Source organism: Dendrobium catenatum, unplaced genomic scaffold (assembly GCF_001605985.2).
Source record: "Dendrobium catenatum unplaced genomic scaffold, ASM160598v2 fragScaff_scaffold_1021, whole genome shotgun sequence".
Lineage (NCBI taxonomy): Eukaryota > Viridiplantae > Streptophyta > Magnoliopsida > Asparagales > Orchidaceae > Dendrobium > Dendrobium catenatum.
In genome coordinates, this window is record NW_021319483.1 from 1,158,400 (window position 1) to 1,178,604 (window position 20,205).

At 30.8% G+C, this 20,205-nt stretch overlaps 1 protein-coding gene and 1 non-coding gene across 2 annotated transcripts; one reads left to right on the forward strand and one right to left on the reverse strand.

The window, feature by feature from the left end:
• Positions 1-7,016: 7,016 nt before the first annotated feature.
• On the forward strand, positions 7,017-7,123 carry LOC114580416. Its single transcript, XR_003701808.1, has one exon. It is a non-coding gene; the product is annotated as a small nucleolar RNA R71 (small nucleolar RNA).
• A 4,622-nt stretch (positions 7,124-11,745) lies between these two features.
• LOC110111538 (desumoylating isopeptidase 1) lies at positions 11,746-19,512 on the reverse strand. The gene is made up of 5 exons (XM_020843454.2): positions 19,305-19,512; positions 18,990-19,039; positions 18,787-18,884; positions 12,449-12,765; positions 11,746-12,361 (listed from the first exon to the last, which is right to left on the reverse strand). Exons 2-5 carry the CDS (start codon positions 18,996-18,998, stop codon positions 11,955-11,957), a joined length of 831 nt encoding a protein of 276 aa, XP_020699113.1. The 5' UTR covers positions 18,999-19,039; positions 19,305-19,512; the 3' UTR covers positions 11,746-11,954.
• Between the last annotated feature and the right edge of the window lie 693 nt (positions 19,513-20,205).

Genomic DNA, 20,205 nt, shown 5'->3' on the forward strand with positions numbered 1-20,205 from the left:
TCAATTTAGAAATATAATCAGCATAAATGATAATATAATGGTTTCCATGTGATGGCACAAATGGTCCCATAAAATCTAACACCAAACATCAAATATTTCTATTTCCAAAACATAATTTATTGGAATTTTTTTTTAACTATATTACCTACCCTTTGGCATTGATCACATATTTTTTCATATTCCTTCACATCCTTTAATAGGGTAGAATAATAAAATTTAGCTTGAAGGATTTTAGAAGCAGTTCAGATACTCCAAAATGTCCCCCATAGTTTAATTCATGACACTCACTAATAATGGAATTTATTTCCTCATTAAGAACTCATCTTATTATGATTTGATCATTGCAAGATTTAAATAAACAAGTTTCATCCCAAAAGTAAGATTTGGTATCACGTACAAACTTCCTTTTTTGAGATGCAGATAATTCATAATTATTCCACTTTCAATAAAATTTACAATGTCAACATACCATAGATATTTGTTAAATTGGAGTGCAAATAATTGTTCATCAGGGAATTTTCATTAATTTCAAAATCAACTAATGCATGTTGTTCAAGTCTAGATAGATGATCAATAATTTGATATTAAGATCCCTTTTTATCAAAAAATTCTACATCAAGTTTATGTAACAACAAAATCTTCCTAACTAGTCTTGGTTTGGTGTCTTTCTTGGTCATAAGATATTTGATGGCAGAACCTTGGTCCCAATCAAATGCGATCTAAACTTGTCAAAAGAAAAAACAATATCTAACAATTTGTTTCAGGGGTTGTAAAATTAGATTGTGCATAATTCAAAATTTTGCTAGCATAAAAGATAATATGAAATTTCTTTTGTCTTTTTCCATAAAACTACACTAATAGCTACATCACTAGCATAACACATCAATACATATTGTAAAGACCAATCAAGAGCAATAATAATAGGAGCAGTAGTCCAATGATGCTTTAGAGTATTAAAAGCTTTATAACATGTAGAGACAATTATAAAAGGAACACCTTTCTTTAACAAATGACATAAATACTTATAAATTTTAAGGAATTCCTTTATAAATCTTCTATAAAAACCAGCATGTCCTATGAAGCTTCTAATCCCCTTAAATGAATTAGGTGGAGGAATCACCTGAATTTTTGTAATGTCTACTTCTAATACTTTCCTATATATCTTATTCCCTAATACAATGCCTTCTGTAACCATGAATTAAAATATCTCCCAATTTAGCATTTAATTTATTTCAACACATCTTTTTAAAATAGCAATTTGTGTGTCTAGACATGAATTAAATTTAGAGCTAAATAGAGAGAATTCATCCCTGAATATTTCAATACCCTACTCAATTAAGTTGGAAAAGATTGACATCATGCATCTTTAAAAAGTAGCAGGAGCATTACATAAACCAAAAGACATTCTCCTAAATGCAAAAGTTTTATAGGGACTAGTGAAAGTAGTGTTATCTTCATCCTTAAGTGTTATATGAATATGATGATAACAAAAATATCCATCAAAAAAGCAATAAAATTGATGCCTTGCCTGAAGGATCATTAGAGTTGTTAAGCCCTTATGAACTAGCCCAAGGCTAACCAAGAGGCGGGTGAATTGGTAATTTTTAAAATCCTTATACAAAAAGTACGATCTTTTTGAAATATTTTAAAACATTAAATCATACGATCATCCACAAGAAAATAAAATGCATAAACATAATAAGAAAGAACACATCAAATTTTATAACAGTTCAGTCAACTTGACCTACATCCACTCCCCAAAGCCTCTCCTCTGGGTATTACACTAAACCAATAGTGACTCTCCTTTTGGTCCCATAGAAAGGTGGAGAAGCCTTTACAAACTCCTTTTCACCGACCCTGGTGAGGTAGAGAACCTAGACTCCTTTTGCTTTCTCCTAAAGCAGGTAGAGAATCTTAACTCCTTTTACTTCATTCTGAAGCATGCAAAGAACATTGACTCCTTTTGCATCCTCCTAAAACAAGTAGAAACCTTGACCTTGTCCTTATGAAAACCTCCTTAGAGCCACCAAGGAACTAGAAATGATGACTGGAGAAGATGAGTCGGATCCTTGCTTTTAACAACCTTTATGAACCCCTCATAAACCCCCCCCCCCCCTCATAAGATCCTTTCTCTCTCTCCCAAGCTCTCTCTCTCTCCTTCTCTTGGCTCTCTCAAGTCAGGACATCAGTAAAAGATCTCAACATCAATAATCAAGATATTTATATAGAAGGGCTTAACATTTACCCTAATTTGTAACTTTCCATCAAAGATCGTCCATAGATCGTTCTGTATGAGTAGTGTATTTTCATCCCTTTCAACCAGGACAAACTAGGAGAGCTAGACGATTAGAAGCCTTATTTGTTTTGATCGTCCAGGACAATGTGGACATCATCTTGTACAATTAGTTCAAAACCATACATATCATCTAGCACATCATTCTAGTTTTCTAAAAGATATATTTTTGATGATAAAGAAATATAACATATCGTCCAGGACGATTCTTAAATTATCTCATATTATTAGTTCAAAATTAGGGATTATCATCCAGTACATCATTTTGGTAATCAAAGTGATACACCTGGACGATGGAGAATTTCAACTGATTGTTTAGCATATCATTCTAGTCATTTAGGTAATCCAGGGAAAGACTAAGGTTTTCCTAACTAATAGTCCAAGATGATCCAGTGATCGTCCAGGATGATATTATCGATTAATCTAACCTTATTATTTTCCTTAATCACCTAACTAATTTAAGTATGATTGAAATGAATCATCTAGGATTATATAGGATTGTCCTGTATAATTTCTAAAAAAAATATCATACCTAAAGATTTTGGCGATTGATTCTTTCTAATTTGAGCATATCATCCAGGATGATTTACTTAATTAGATTGTCTTAACACAGATGCCCTAATAAGGGTTTTTATTTTTAATTAATCGTCTAGGATGATTTTTGGATTGTCATGTATGATATGATCAAAAATAGAAAAACTATTAAGTCTACAAAATTTCTCCCACTAAGAGTGTGTATGCAAGGTTACTTAGCATTAGGATTAAAATTATTATATTTGACTCAAGAAAAGATAAAAACACTAGAATTACACTTATAAACTTACTTAGTCCTAATCTACCCAATTTTGAACTAGCTTGAATTGCAATTGATCTTATGGACCTAAAATGTTAGTTGGAAGGGCAATCAAAAAAGATGTATAATAGTAAGAGTAGTAAGAAAACAATCATCAAAATTATAATCCTTGAATCCAAGTTTACAACATTGCCAACCTATAAGCTTTTTTCAAGAAATAGCAAAAGAAAATGATCTTTTCTAGATATTTTATTTAGTTTTTTATAGTCAATTAAAATCCTCCAATCTATGGCAATTCTAGTGGGAATTAATTCATTATGTTCATTGAACATAATAGTCAATCATCCCTTCTTAGGAACAAATGAATGGTACTAACCCATGAACTATAAAATATTGCATAGATAATCTTGTAACTAACAATTTAAGAATCTCTTTTTAAACAACATCTTTCATGGAAGGATTAAGTCTTCTTTGAGGATGAACTTTATATTGAGATTGTTATAACTTAGTTTTTTTGCTGTTCAGATTCATGCAACATGTATGTTTTTTATGATTCTAAATATTATTATTTTTAATTACAGTTTCTCCTAACATATTTTGGATGTATTGCTTTTATTTTTTGTGTGCACTAATATTTTAGGCAAATCATACTTCAGATTATTGAAGATTTCAAATCAAAATAGATTAGGATTCATTATAAATAGAGTCTATATTTTTTATTTTAATGAGTCTGAGAGAGTATGATTGTAATTGAGTGATTGTGCACACACACACATTGGGGAGTGTTTAAAATTTGTAATTTTTAAACTGATCATATTGTACAAAGTTATTTTATACGGGATGATTTATTTAGTTATTTTTTCCTACGAGCAGTTAAATGAATTATAGGTACAAAATGTTTCTAAGTACTGATGGTACTGTATGAAGGTTTCTTCATGCAAACGACATCAAAAGTACAAATTGGATGGGTCCCTTTTAGTCCCGACGAAATTAAAAAAATTTTGAATGGATTGTATTGTATGATGCCTTGTTAGTATATATGATGTCTAGAGTACGAATTGGACAAGTCCCTTTTCGTCCTGAAGAACTTGAAAATTTTCTAAACATATCATATTATATGATACCTTATTCGTATAGAATACATCCAGATTACAAATTAGACGGATCCCTTTTCATTCTGACAAACTTGAAAATTTTTTGAACGGATCGTACTATATGATGCCTTGTTCATACAAACAACTTCCAGAGTATGAATTTGATGGTTCCCTTTTCATCCTGATGAATGCCAAATTTTGTTGAATGTGTCATACTGTATGATTTCCCATTCGTACAAATGACGTCCTGAGTACAAAAATGTTGGGTACCTTTTCGTTCCAACAACATTGAAAATTTTTCTAACTATTCATATAGTATGAACTTGATTTATACTGGATGATCATAGTGTAAAAAAATATTTCATATAGATTCACAAAAGGTTAGTATACAATTGTTTTTAAACTATAAATACGTACAAAAATACGATCGTACTGTATGATCGTATTCGCTCTAAATGGAAAATTTCAGTTTTCTAGATGGTTTTTTATGTCTTTCATATAAAAGGTCCTTAGAAACTAACGTAAAAAGTATTGTTCTTCATAATTTTTCAAGAGCAAGTGAAAGAGTGTATTTGAGAGAGTGTTTGAGAGAGATTTCCTACAAGTAGAGTGTGAAGGATTCATAAGGTTACTCAAAGGTAAGGATCTCTTTGTGTTTTTGGTTACTTCTCTTCTTTTCTTCTTTCTAGCTGCTCGAGAGAAGATCTTTGAAGAATATCTGATACTCTACTGACACTTGGAGATTGTGAAAGGATGACGGTACTCTGCTAACACTTGGAGGGTATGAAAGTATGACGGTTCTCTACCGACACTTAGAGAGTGTGAACAGATGACCGTTCTCTATCGACACTAGGAGAGTGTGAAAGGATGATGATTCTCTGCCGCACCGGGGATTGGTGGAAGATATGAATTATAAAGGCTTCTCCACCTTATTGTAGGGGTAAAAGGAGAATCACTTTGGTAATAGTGCAATACCTGAAGATGGAGTCTTCAGGGAGTGGATGTAGGTCGTGTTTGACCGAACCACTATAAATCTCTCTCATTTTATTTTCTGCTTTTTTATTTTTTGTAATTTTATTATTGTGGTTTAAAAGCTTATTATTAATTCCATTAATGTCAGCAATAGTCCACCTAAAAGCTTTTTTAATGTTACTTAAAAACTTAATCAATTCAATCTCTTGATGTTATTCTAGACTTGTATAAATGATTATAGAAAGAATGAGATTTTTTCCCAAATATGTATACTTAAGATGATAAGCTAAAGCTTTAAGTTCTAAAGTAGGGTCCTCTTTAATATATGGTTACAAAGTTTTATCAAAAGATGAAGTTTCCACCAATTCAAAATGTCCTTTGTTCCAACTTTCTTTTCTAGATTTTATTTCAATGAGCCCATTAGATATAGTTTGTTCTTGCTCGTCTTCTTCTTCCTCAATCACTTCTCATTCCAACAATTTTTCTTTGAGATCTTCTACTAATAGATCCTCCAAATCAACCCTAAAGAAATCTTCATCCCTTTCTTGAAAGAATTTTATATATTTCAATACATCAATTATCATCCCCTGGTCTTGAACTCTCATAAATAATTTTCTCTTTTAGATATCAATCATAAATTTCCTTGTTGCTAAGAAAGGTCTTTCTAAAATGAGAGGTATTTCTCTATCTTCTTCTATGTCTAAAATAATAAAATCAATAAGGAAAATGAACTTATCAACCTTGATTAGAGAATCCTCAATTACTTCTTTTGGTAAAGTAAATGATCTATCATCTAATTAAAGAGTTATAGAAGTAGGTTGAATCTCTTCTACTAACCTCTTAAAGAAGGATAGAGGCATGAGGTTAATACAAAATCCTAAAGCACATAAAGCTCTCCCATATAATTTATCTCCAATAGTTAAGGGGATGATAAAACTCCCAAGATCCATAAAATTTTTAAGAAATTTCTTTTGTAAAATGGCACTACATTCTTCAATTAATGCTAATGCTTCATAATAATAAATTTTATTTCTTACTCAAAATATCTTTCATGAAATTTGTATAAGTGGGCATTTGTTCTAAAGCTTTAGAGAAGGAGATAATAATAGTTAATTTTTTAGACACTTCTAAGAACTTTGAGAATAGTTAGTTAGTATTTCTTTTGATCAACCTCTTCGGGAAAGGATGTGGTGGTCTCTCAACAACTTTTTTATAAACCTTTTTAGGTTCTTTAATAGGTTCAAGTTGTTCAAAAGGGGTCTTATTTTCTTGGAGTTTCTATATATCATCCTTATCATTGGGTTGGTCTTTCTCTTTATAAGGGTCTCCTAACCCTTTCTAACTTCTAACTTGGATATTATGACATTATTCTACCAAATTTTGATAATGAATTAACATATCCAATTGCCCTATTGGATCTTCGATTTCTTTAAGAGCATTAGATTAATTATTCATTTGCATTCCTAACATGAGTATAATATTTTTCAAGAATTCCTTCTTATTCCTTTCATATTGTATTTGTTCAAATTTTGTGGGGTAGCATTGTGATGTAACATATCTTGGTGCAGTGGCGCTATATCTCTTAATATCACTATTAACCTTTAATTTATCAAATTTCTTAGAAATATCAATAACCTGAGTAGTCAAAATGGATAAAAAATCATTTTTATAGACTCTTGCCACTTTTCTAAGATTCATTGTATCAACAGGACACTAAAAATTATTTATTACCATTTTCTTAATTAATTCACAAGCATCCTCAAAAGGCATTAACATCAAAGAACCTCCAACTGCAGCATCAATTATAGCTCTAAGAGATCCTACCAATCTATTGTAAGAAGTTTGAATTATTAACCAATCAAGTAAGACGTGGTGAGGGCACTTTTTAAGAAACCCCTTGAATCTCTCTCAACTCTCACGAATAGATTCTCCTTCTAACTAAATAAAAGTAGTAATATCATTTCTTAGTTTGACAGTTTTATAAGGTGGGAAATACTTTTCTAAAAATTTACGGGTCAACTCATTACATATGGTAATAGAGCTTGGGGGTAAAGAATTTAACCATATTGTTTCTTGTGTCTTAGAGAAAATGGGAATAATTTAAGTCTAATGGCATCATCATTAATACCATTATACTTAAATATTGCATAAATTTCTAAGAAATTTATTAAATATAGGTTAGAATCTTCAATGGGAGTCCCTCCAAAGTGAGAATTTTGTACCAACGGAATGATTATAGGTTTTAATTCAAAGTTATTAGCTTGGATGGCAAACCAATTATGCTCTGATGAATTCAGTCTATCGTAGGAATGCAAAAACCTTAAGAGGTCAGAAATGATCTAAAACCTAAACAAGGCCAACCATTTTCAAAATTGTTTTGATGGTTCAAATTTTAGAAAAGGTTCTCTCAATTTTTGAATCAAAATATAGCAATGATTCCTTTCTTTGGCTTCTAAGCACGCAACCATAATTGTGCAATCAGTAAAATAAAAAAAAAATAAAAGAATATAGTAGGACTAATTTTACAATTAATTCAACAAGATAGTAAAATTGTAACTAAAACAAAATCTTCTCTGGCAAAGTCACCAAAAACATGAGGGGGCAGTGGAGTAAATAAAGAATTAAAAAAATAATTTAGATCTCTATCAATTCCTAAATAATGCTTAAGTTTTTATATAAAAATTAGAAAACTACCATTTAATATACATAAGTATACATGTCAAATCAAGTAATATAGTGTAGTAGAGTATCGATCTCAAGAGGAAGAACATTTACTTGAAAATACTAGTATTATCAACTATAATTACAATAATTATATTACTCAATAAAAACAAGTTTTGACAAAGATTCAATCACTTAATTTTAAAAAAAAATGAAACACTATTTGAATAAAATATTTTGGATTGATGGAATATCAACACAATATATTTCACAATGATTCTCTTTTATATTATTATTATTTAGAGCATATGCATCACCGACCACTCATTCAAGTGTGAAGAAATAAAGAAAAGATTAAACAATCAAACCTCAATACCACTCTAATCTCTCATAGTTTGTCACCCAATAATAATCGTAGAAGAGTAAGTAAAGTATGTTCTATTAAATAGAGCTAGGCTTTACAGCACTAAAAATTGGCGACTATAAAAATAGGCATCGCGACGCTGTGCAAACAGAGACTAGGTTTTGCAACGCTGACTCCTTCGATGTCGCGGCACTGTCAAAAGAGACTGGGTTCCATCATGTCCATGTTGGGTGCTTCGGCAATCAATGATGGCACCATGGTGATATAGTGTTCGACGAAGTGGCGTTGTATGATACTTGGAATGTTATTATTTTCTCATTTTTTTCTACACAACACAACTAAAACAACACAAATTTTAAATAATCTTAACTAATGATATTTAGCTCATTATATATATATATATATATGTTATTGTCTAAATGAGCCTTAAAAATAGAAAAAACCAAAGTTTTTATTCTTCAGTCACAAAAATGTTTTTTTTTTCTCTCTCCTCATTTTCGTATTTTCATTTTCTCTCTCCTCCGTGGCCAGAAGAAAGACAAAAAAACTATGGGTGTTTAGTCCCACACCGTTTGGAGTGGAAGGATTTTGCTTTATAAAAATAAATACATATGCTGCTCATCCACTAAAAAGCGGGCGATGGACGGACGGGCTTGGTGGGCTAAATAGCAATGAGCTAATTTAATTTAAATAAATAAACATATTTTGTGATTTGCTTGGCTCGTTTAACGAGCCACTCGATAAGAGGCTCAACAAGTTCAAAATTAAACGAGTTCAAACCTGAACACGACACGAGCTCGAACAAGGGGTTTAAACAAGCTCGAGCTCGAAGTCAAAGATGCTCGAGAGCTTTAATTCGAGCTTGTGCTTGGTTTAGACAAATGAGCTTGAACTCGAATAGACCGAAGCTCGGCTCGTCTCGCCTCAGTTCGCTTGCAGCCCTAACATAAATCTAGGAATGCATATGCTTTTATCCACATAAATAATTAAGAGTCATATTAGGAAACCTTTGTTATTTTATAGGTATAGGAAACCTTTGTTATTTTATAGGTATTAGTCCAAAACAACATAAATAATTAAGAGTCATATTAGGAAACCTTTGTTATTTTATAGGTATAGGAAACCTTTGTTATTTTATAATTGGTATCACGTCATCTCTTACATTATTAAGAGTCATATTAGGAAACCTTTGTTATTTTATAGGTATAGGAAACCTTTGTTATTTTATAGGTATAGGAAACCTTTGTTATTTTATAGGTATTAGTCCAAAACAACATAAATAATTAAGAGTCATATTAGGAAACCTTTGTTATTTTATAGGTATTAGTCCAAAACAACATAAATAATTAAGAGTCATATTAGGAAACCTTTGTTATTTTATAGGTATTAGTCCAAAACAACATAAATAATTAAGAGTCATATTAGGAAACCTTTGTTATTTTATAGGTATAGGAAACCTTTGTTATTTTATAGGTATAGGAAACCTTTGTTATTTTATAGGTATAGGAAACCTTTGTTATTTTATAGGTATAGGAAACCTTTGTTATTTTATAGGTATAGGAAACCTTTGTTATTTTATAGGTATAGGAAACCTTTGTTATTTTATAGGTATTAGTCCAAAACAACATAAATAATTAAGAGTCATATTAGGAAACCTTTGTTATTTTATAGGTATTAGTCCAAAACAACATAAATAATTAAGAGTCATATTAGGAAACCTTTGTTATTTTATAGGTATTAGTCCAAAACAACATAAATAATTAAGAGTCATATTAGGAAACCTTTGTTATTTTATAGGTATAGGAAACCTTTGTTATTTTATAGGTATAGGAAACCTTTGTTATTTTATAGGTATAGGAAACCTTTGTTATTTTATAGGTATAGGAAACCTTTGTTATTTTATAGGTATAGGAAACCTTTGTTATTTTATAGGTATAGGAAACCTTTGTTATTTTATAGGTATTAGTCCAAAACAACATAAATAATTAAGAGTCATATTAGGAAACCTTTGTTATTTTATAGGTATTAGTCCAAAACAACATAAATAATTAAGAGTCATATTAGGAAACCTTTGTTATTTTATAGGTATTAGTCCAAAACAACATAAATAATTAAGAGTCATATTAGGAAACCTTTGTTATTTTATAGGTATAGGAAACCTTTGTTATTTTATAGGTATAGGAAACCTTTGTTATTTTATAGGTATAGGAAACCTTTGTTATTTTATAGGTATAGGAAACCTTTGTTATTTTATAGGTATAGGAAACCTTTGTTATTTTATAGGTATAGGAAACCTTTGTTATTTTATAGGTATTAGTCCAAAACAACATAAATAATTAAGAGTCATATTAGGAAACCTTTGTTATTTTATAGGTATTAGTCCAAAACAACATAAATAATTAAGAGTCATATTAGGAAACCTTTGTTATTTTATAGGTATTAGTCCAAAACAACATAAATAATTAAGAGTCATATTAGGAAACCTTTGTTATTTTATAGGTATAGGAAACCTTTGTTATTTTATAGGTATAGGAAACCTTTGTTATTTTATAGGTATAGGAAACCTTTGTTATTTTATAGGTATAGGAAACCTTTGTTATTTTATAGGTATAGGAAACCTTTGTTATTTTATAGGTATAGGAAACCTTTGTTATTTTATAGGTATTAAAACTAAAGATATACAAAATAAAGATGTAATTAAACTTCTTAAATAACCTTTTATCAAGCTTTTTCATGAACTTTAATTGATATTGTTATTGAGCATAAACAAATCGAACATAAAAGTGATCATACTTATTTATTTAATAGTCAAGTATTTTAAAAATTATTTATCGAGCTTTTTCATGAACTTTAATTGATATTGTTATTGAGCATAAACAAATCGAACATAAAAGTGATCATACTTATTTATTTAATAGTCAAGTATTTTAAAAATTATTCAAACTAATTTAATTACTATGAAAGAATTTTAATCGAGTCAAGCCATGAGTAATTTATAGAATGCTCGATTCATTTGCAACCCAAATTTTGAGACACTTGGGCAATCAAAATAGTCTCAATATAAATCCGATCTAAGTAGGCTTGCTAGATAATTAACTTCAACTTGAACTTAGAGCCAAAAAGAGTTTAGTATTGTATGCTAAAATTACTAACAAAATAAATAATGAGAGATAATTAAAATAAAAAACTATTCTCATTTTAAATTGGTCACGCCTAACCTTATGAGTCTCAATATATTCAATGATCAAGGCATCAAATTTCGACCCAAAAAAACATACAACAACATAAAAATTCATCATACATATCTTGGCATAAAAGAAGATAGAAAAACTAACTAGTTTAATTAAAAATAAAACTATTACAGTAATAAAATTATAATATTCAAATTACCCTTAAATAGGTTGATAAACTAGTAAATTCCTTTAACATATAACGTCTACTAGCCTTCCAAAACTACTCCGATATGCATGTCTCCCGCTAGTTCAAAGATCAAAGCTCCGCGCAAATGCAGCAAAGCATTTATGAGGCAGAGAAAAGCAATTTCAAAAATACGAGAGGCACGGGCGTGGAAGCAAACACTCGACAAAGGTAAATACATACATCAATCAGCACTCAGAACATAAGAATTTTCTTAAATGTAGAGAGTTCAATTCATTAAAAGGAAATTTCATATATTTATCCTTGAAATCAGTTCAATGAATCACCATTTCTCACAAGTGAGATCTGATGTGCAAATATTCCCCTAAGAATTTGGTTAAAAAAGATCAAATTACCCCATTAACTCTGTTGCATAGGGGCATTTGTATGGCCATGCCTCTCCATTACCCTTCTAGTGGCAAGGGCTGCAGCCTCGCTAGCACGCAAAGTTCCTGTGGCCATGATTGCAGCAAACTCTCTTGTGATTTCTTCTTGAACCCTGCTCCTGGCTTCACCAAGAGGGTCTGCACATGAAGGCTTCTTCTCCTCATCTGTAGATTTTTTTGCCGTGGTTTTGGCAACGGCGCCAGTTTGTTCTGGCTTTTTTTCTGGATTTGGAATTGCTGCAGCAACTGGTTTAACTGGGTTTGAAGCAGTAGCCCTTACAACAGGAGACTGCTGTGCCTTTAGATTAGGGGAAACGAACTGTGGAGCTTGAGGAACAGCACCAGATCTCATTGTAGTTTCTAGTTGCTGGATCATGGGCACTGCAAAAAAAAAAAAAAAACAAGCGATGAGAAAATAAAGTTAATATGAGCATCATAAGGTATAGTATGCAACTCCATTAAACATACAGATTAGTGGTGCCATTGGGCTGTTCATGACATCGTTAGGGAGTTGGAGGATGTAGTCAGGAATGGAGGTCCCAACTAAGAACTGCGCAACTTCATTGCTGAAGTTATTGCAGTTGTGGCTGAGGAGCCTGTAGGTCTCTGCAGTATAACGAGAACTTATTTCCTTCAAATAATCCTCAAAAATCTCCTTAGGTACGTGGGTTACCCCTAGCTCCACCGAACGGAGGGGAACTCCATATGGAGTCCTACCAACAGGATCATGCTGGATGCCTGCTCCAAAGTAGTATTCGTTCCCATAAACAACTATGCCAGTGTGCCTGCAATCATTCATGTAAGTCAGAGCTGAGATAACATATTTTAATTTGAGGCAAGACTCGGATGTAATTAGTTGTAGTACACCGTCTGCAAAAATTTACGGGAAACTCGATTTTTAAACCATTCCATATATGCTACAGGATAATTAATTAAGAAAATTACAGTTGTATACTTTAATTGATTGCAGTGGTAAATAATCATATGGTTCAGGTCCAAAACCAATCTCGAAAGTTGATTCTTTACGGGAAAAAAATAAGCATAATCTGGAAAGGAGAAGCCTAGTACATAGAAACTAGAAAGTTGAGGCCTGCTCCTTTCTATACAAATAGCTACACAGCTCATCTTGTCTTGTTGGTTGAGAGCTTAGGCTTCCAACTAAGAGGACTTGGATTCGAGTCTTTGTGTATGCGTTATGTGTATGAGTTTGCCTTAAATAACCTAAATGTCCCAAAAAAAAAAAATATACAAATAGCTGAACCTAAGTGCACGGAGCCAGTAGTCAACAGTCATAACTAACTGTATTGCCCATGTAACCATGAGCGGAATCACGTTGTGCTAAGGATGGTCAGTTGGGAAAAAATTCGGAAATTTACCCCACTAAAAAATTTAGTTTGCCCTATATTCCCCCCACTGGCTCGCTCTCACCATTCCCTTGCTAGCTGCACCACACAAAGTCACGCTGGTGGAGCTGCTTCACCACTGCAATGCTCCGCCTCCTCCTCATGGCGCTGCTCCCGTGCTCTGCCTCCTACTCACGAACCCTCACCTCACACCACTGCTTTTGCTTCCTATGCTCCGTCTACTGACATAGGAAATCAAACTTTTTTTGGCGTTATCTTCTTTAATGAAGTATCAATTGCTCCTATGCTCTCTCCTCGTTCTTCAGATGGAAATGGGAATCTATGGGTTCCTACAAGTAATATTCTTTCTAGTGATTTGCTTTTGTAGATTGCAATTTGCTACTTGCAGATTCTAAGATATTTTTATAATTTCTTTTATCATTTCATCTCATAAGAAAAACTGTCAAGATAAGGATTAATGTGAATAGTAGATATTTGCTTCAGTTTTTAAACAATTGACTTAATACCTAGCAATAACATAGCTTGATAATATAGTAATAAACACTCTCTAAATCCAGAAATCTTTATCAGCAAAAAAGTACTATTTAAAAAAATTACAAATTGCACCAATAATGTATCATCAAAGCACATGATTTGATATCCATCATTGATTTAGATTTGTTGATACTTTGCACATCAGATCATCTACTCTTATATTTAAATATGTTATACTTTAGTCTATTTTATAGATTGCTTGTCTTATGCTTAAATAATATAAAATAAATTACATATATTTATAAAAAATTCAATTGAGTATTGAGCATCAGAGAGGAAAAAATTACAGGGTCACTAAAAATGGTGCCCGAAGTATCAAACTTGAATAACTATACTATTGAAGGATTTCATCGGTGGAGAGCCCGCATGCCATTCCAAGGCTCAAGTAAGATAGATCTTGCTCAAATAAAATAGATCTAGCACAAGCCATGCATTATCAATCTTTAATTAATGCACATATGTTATCTTAGAATAAAGAGGAAAAAGAGGTCAGCTAAAACAAAAGACTAAAAGTTGCACAAAAATATACATGCAAAAGAGTTAAAAACTCATGTAACACTCAATAAAATGATTGAAAGAGTACAGATTCAAAAAATAAAAATAAATATAAAAATAAAAACTAACCCAAATAAATAGGATAAAGTTAATAATGAAAATCACTTTGAAATCTCAACAATTAAAATCATGTTTTCATTCCCATGATTGCAGTGGTCAACAATTCATATGGTTCAGGTCCAAAAATAATCATTGTCAAAATTTGCTTGGAATATAGATGCTAATCCTCATGCCACATTAACATCATCATTATACATCTCCCAATTATTTTGGATGGCTCTATCAAAGATTATTTTTCATACGTTAAGATTGAATGTTGCCTAAATAGTATAATATATTCTTTGCAAGTAATTTTAAACAACTTATATCTGTATAACCTTAAGTCTTATCCCCTTTCTCCTTTCTAACCCTTTGACATTAATTTTAATTATTTCTCGAATGAGTGCATTTTCTATCAAAAATTATATTTTTACAAATCATCTAGATCAATTCAATTATTTTATCTTCAATAGAGCCACTCAGATTGTTCCAATAATACAATCATCACTTAATTCATTCATCCTATATTAATTTACTTAGATATCATACAACATCATTGGAATAATAATTTTATAAATTTATATTAAAGTCTTAAAAATATATTCTAATCACTTATACTCCTAAAATGCTTCTCCATTTGAACCATCCAGACTTACTTTTTAATATGATAATATCATTCATATATATCTTTATTCTTTTAAACAATAAATAAATAATACTTAAATCTATCGCACAAAAGTATCATCTTACATTCTATTGATACTAATTGAAAATCATAAATATCACACCAACTAAAATAATATATCATACACCTAATGATTGTTTTACTAACTCTCTACGTCATTTTGTCTTATAAATATATTCTCTATTATTCTAATTTCTCACATCATCTAATAGACATGTCACCAATTAAAACTACATCATCAATAAAAAATATTAACTAGCAAACCTCATTTTACATAGCTTTCATAAACATGTCTCCAATTAAAACTATATCATCAATAAAAAAAATATGCACAAGCAAATGTCATTTTACATATCTTTTGTAAACATCTCTATAACTAATATACAAAAATATAAGCTCAATGAAATTAAGATTATTTCAAAAGATGCACTTGAAGTATTAAAAGAAAAGCTCCTAATAATAAAAATAGTTAATGATAGAATCAAAATGTGCAAGAAAAGATAAAAAAATAAGAAAGTTTGTTATAAAAATTGATTTAAATGTAAAAACCCAAAAAATTAGAAAGAAATAAAGAAGCACGTATGAAGTCTAATGATATTCCAATAGAGGGTTAAAATGCTTAAGAAATAAAAGAATTTCTTTACTTTTTGAACTTTTTAATATTATTTTGAATGCTAAAAAGATGCTAAAAAAGTAGAGTATGTCGATTCATATTTTAAAGAATAAATGTGACGCACAAGAGCGTGTGAATTATAAAGAAATTAAGTTAATGTGTCATAACTTAAAACCTAGGTAGAGAGTTATTGAGCATAAGCTTACATCGTGAAGCTAATGTTTCTCAAAATCAATTTGGATTAATGCCAAATAGGTCTACTATGGATGCTATACATTTATTGAAATGTTTGAAGGAGAAGTATATGGAGAATAAGAAGGATCTATATTATGAAATTTATTGATTTAAAGAAATCTTATGATAAAATTCCAAAAGAAGAGTAATAAAGAGTTGTAGAAAAGAAAGAGACTAATAATGTTTATACTCAGGTCATTAAGAATATGTATTCAAGATCTATTACTTGTGTTCAAACAAAAGGAGTTTGGACCAAATATTTTCCTATTTCAGATGGATTACATCAAGGATCAACTTTAAGCCCATAGACTTTTGCTTTAGTCATGGATGCTCTTACTAGAAATTTGCAGGAGGATGTACCATGATGTATGCTTTATGTTGATGATATTCTTCTTATTAGTAAGACTAGAGAGGGAGTTATAATGTTTGATGCAAACTAGAGAGAAGATAAAATTGAATTATGAAGGTTAACCTTAAATTCTAAAGATTTTCGTTTAAGTAGATCCAAAACTGAATATATAGAGTGTAATTTTAGTAGTAACATATCTAATGGGACATTGTGATTTTGGGCGATCAAGTCTACATTTTAGATATCTCGAGTCTATATTTCAAAATGATGGTGAAATAAATGGGAATATTATTAGTGGAATTCAAGTTGGATAGTTGAAGTGGAGGAATTTATAAGATCTAGTGTGTGATAGAAAAGTACTCCTCAAACTTAAAGATAAATTATATAAGATGGTGGTGAGACTTACAATGCTTTATGACGTAGAATGTTGACCATTAAAAGAGAAGTATACAATTAAATTAAGTGTTGTAGAGATGAGGACACTCAAGTGAATGCGTGATTTTACACTTAGAGATAGAATGCGAAACGAGCATATACATGAAAAGGTTGGAGTAGCTCCAATGGAAGATAAGATTAGAGTGAGTCACCTTAGATGATTTGTTCACATAAAACATCAATCTTCTAATGACCCATTTAGGAGAGTAAATATGTTAAATTTGATATATGTTAAGAGAGGTAAAGATAGACCTAAATTAAATTTAAAAATATTAAAAAATGATTTTTTTATTAAATTTAAATTATAATTTGACTCTTAAAAGCAACGAAATGGAGAAATATGATTCAAGTAGCCAACGCCACGTATTGGGATAAAAGCTTGATGTTATTGCTTTGTTGTTGTTGTTGTAATGTTTGATGCAAACTTATTGTATCACTATAAATCTTATATAAGTTAGATCTCAATCATAACATCTTTAATACCATTGACACACCTTCATACCTAAATGTGCATCAAATTAATTCTTGTGATACTTAATCATATGCCTTCTCAAGATTAATAAAAGTAAAAAATGAGCTACATTATTTTTAGCTTTCATATTCGATCAACCAAACACGAAATCAAATTAATTCTTTCATCATAATATAATTCAATTGTGATTGTACTAATTGTGAGTGTATTTTAATTTTTCTAATCCTCAAGCACATATAAATAAACCTGACAGTCAAGCAAAAGTTCAAAAATCATATTGTGTTAACTATTAAACTGTAAATTGTCCTGATTGCAAGTCTATCGACTAATCAAGAAATGTTGTTCTACTAATAGCAACTATTACTATGATTAGTATCATTACTGTTATTACAATTAGTAATCCTCTAAGGACACTCAAGTGCGAATACAACAAAACCATAAAATTATAATTATGATGAAAAAGTGCACTTTAAAAATACACAAAAATTGCATTGTTGTTTGGGTTAAATACAAAAATTGCACTTCACCCCTTAAGGCATTGACTAAATATTGAAGTAATATGTCAAATTGTTCAACCATAAGGGAGTTATGTGCACATGTTTAAAATATAAGGTGGTGAAGTGTAAATGAGCCAATCAAAAGAGTGTAAAGTGCATTTTGTCCTAATTATTATTTGCAAAGGCTCCTTTGGTTCAGATTAAATTTACAATCTTTTATTAAAATTAAGATGGTAATTTGTTGTCCTCCTAATACTTATTGATGGGAATGAAGGCATTAATTCCCCTTGCTTCTAATCTAAAATATTAGAAAAGAGGAAAAAACTGCCAAACTTTCAAAGTTCAATGTTTTATACACAAAACTTGATATTCAGTTTGCGATTAGATTGAATAATGGAAAAGTTAGAAGAATCCAAAACCCCTTATAAATAATAAAACTCCAGAGATTGAAGAATTGTAGCAAATACAAACATATTCCTAGGATAAAAAAGGAGCATCTTCTTAAAATTTGAATTCATAGATAAAATTATAAATTAGGTTCTTTACAGAAAAGATAACACAAATAATGGACAATATACTGCACTTGTGCACTTAATTTGCTAATTTTTCCATCAATTACTAAATCTAAAAAGAAGATAACAGAAACTTAAGCCATTCTATTCAAAAGAGCAGTGAAGAAAAGATTGTTCAGAAGGATCAATCTCCAAAAAACAAAAAAAGGACAGAACCATCCAACATGAATAAGCGTAATTTAGCTTCGGCCCATGGATTAATTAAGATAAGAATCAGTGCACAAGGAAGCAGCGCACAAATTGATAATTTTCTAAGTGAGTTATTTACTGAAGGTAATGCATTTAATTTTTAAAAGTTGCCCAGATAATTTACATAGTGTAATTTTCATTTAAGCATGCGCATTTACTCATGAATAACGCATTTCAACAAATAATCACAAAAGTTTATGTTGGCATTGATAAAACGACAGAAATGAGGAATTTTAGATAAAAAAATGTTATGCATTCAACTACCCACCATATGGCTTCAATAGACTTGCCGAGAAAAGCGACTGAAAGCTGGCGAGCAAGCCCTTGGCTCAAGTCGTAAATATTTAACTTGACCTTCTGACCCTCCTGTTTATAAAGTTGAGAACATGCCATCAGCAAAATCATACAGAAGAAACAAAAAAGTAAAACAGAAGAAAGAGAACAGAGAGAAATAAGCAATCGCTATTATACCTCCGCCATAAATTTCCTTGAATCTTCTACAAACTATTATCGAACGCAACCTAGAAAAGAAAATATTTCTTTCAGATCTAAGCTAGATTATGAATAAAATTATCACGCAGATGTTACGAGTGCATAACCAAGAAGGCATAATGAAATTTCAAATCAAACAAACGGTATTCCACCCAAAAATATGTCAACATGAACAAATATATTGGAAAAAGGAAATCCCCAATTCTAAGATCAAATGAATATAAACTAACCCAAAGTCTATCAAATCCAAAGAACAAGAAGAAGAAGAAGAACAGATTCGAAAAGAACAATTACCTAAGAGAAGGAAAGATTAGACACAGATGTTAAAGCAAGAGATGAACCAGAGACGAGAACGCGTAGCAGAGGACGAAAGAGCGAAAAAGGAAAGGAGCTCCAGCCCATTTAAAGAGACGATTCTGAGAATTCAATTTGCGATGAGCAGAACTAAACGCACAAAAGAAAAATATGCGGGTATGACCATCCACCGTAAGTTTTATTCAACTTGCACTGTGGACGGCAGATGTTCTCGTCGTTCGTGACGTTTTATAGGTTCTAGTTCCTACAAGATAATAATTAGCTTTGGTCTTCGAGAACCGTCTGACACGTGGCACTTTTTAAAAGCCTCAGGAAACTTCTAGACAGTGCCCCGCGCGGTAATGGTCAAGGGGAGAACGTGCTGAATAATCGGAGCCGACGCCCTAATCTTGGAACCCTGCCTAAGGTTTTATTTTATTTTATTTTTATTTAATTTAATATTGAGCAATAAATTCGAAAATATGTGCTTATATTTAAGATTAATAATTTCCTTTGAGGACCCTTTCAAATATACAGTTAATTTAGTTTTTAAAAGACTAATTTTTTAAAAGGAACATATTAATTATCATAATTAGAAGAAGCAGCATATTTATTTAAAAATTTAAAAAAGAACTAATTCGCTGAAATAATTAGCGCATTTAAAATGCGCCAAGCTTTTTGGCTCATTGTGAATCCACTAATTGTTATGTGGTATTCAGAACAAAAGAGAGAAAAATGTAAAGGTAGATAATAAAGAGGGAAAGGTGAAAGAAATTTCAGAAATAGACACAGACAAAGGTGAAGAGAGAATAACATAAGAGAGAGAGTGATATGTAATGCTACTGCTTCTCTTCCCTATATAAATTATATATAATATTTTTAATTATTAAATTATGGTTTA

Bases quoted from the DNA above. Each gene is read 5' to 3' on its own strand.
- LOC110111538 (XM_020843454.2), bottom strand. The intron at 12,766-18,786 runs GTGGGTAGTTGA...GAATGATTGCAG, and splicing joins AAGTCTATTGAAGCCATATG to GCACACTGGCATAGTTGTTT. The intron at 12,362-12,448 runs GTATGTTTAATG...TTTTTTTTGCAG, and splicing joins CCCAATGGCACCACTAATCT to TGCCCATGATCCAGCAACTA.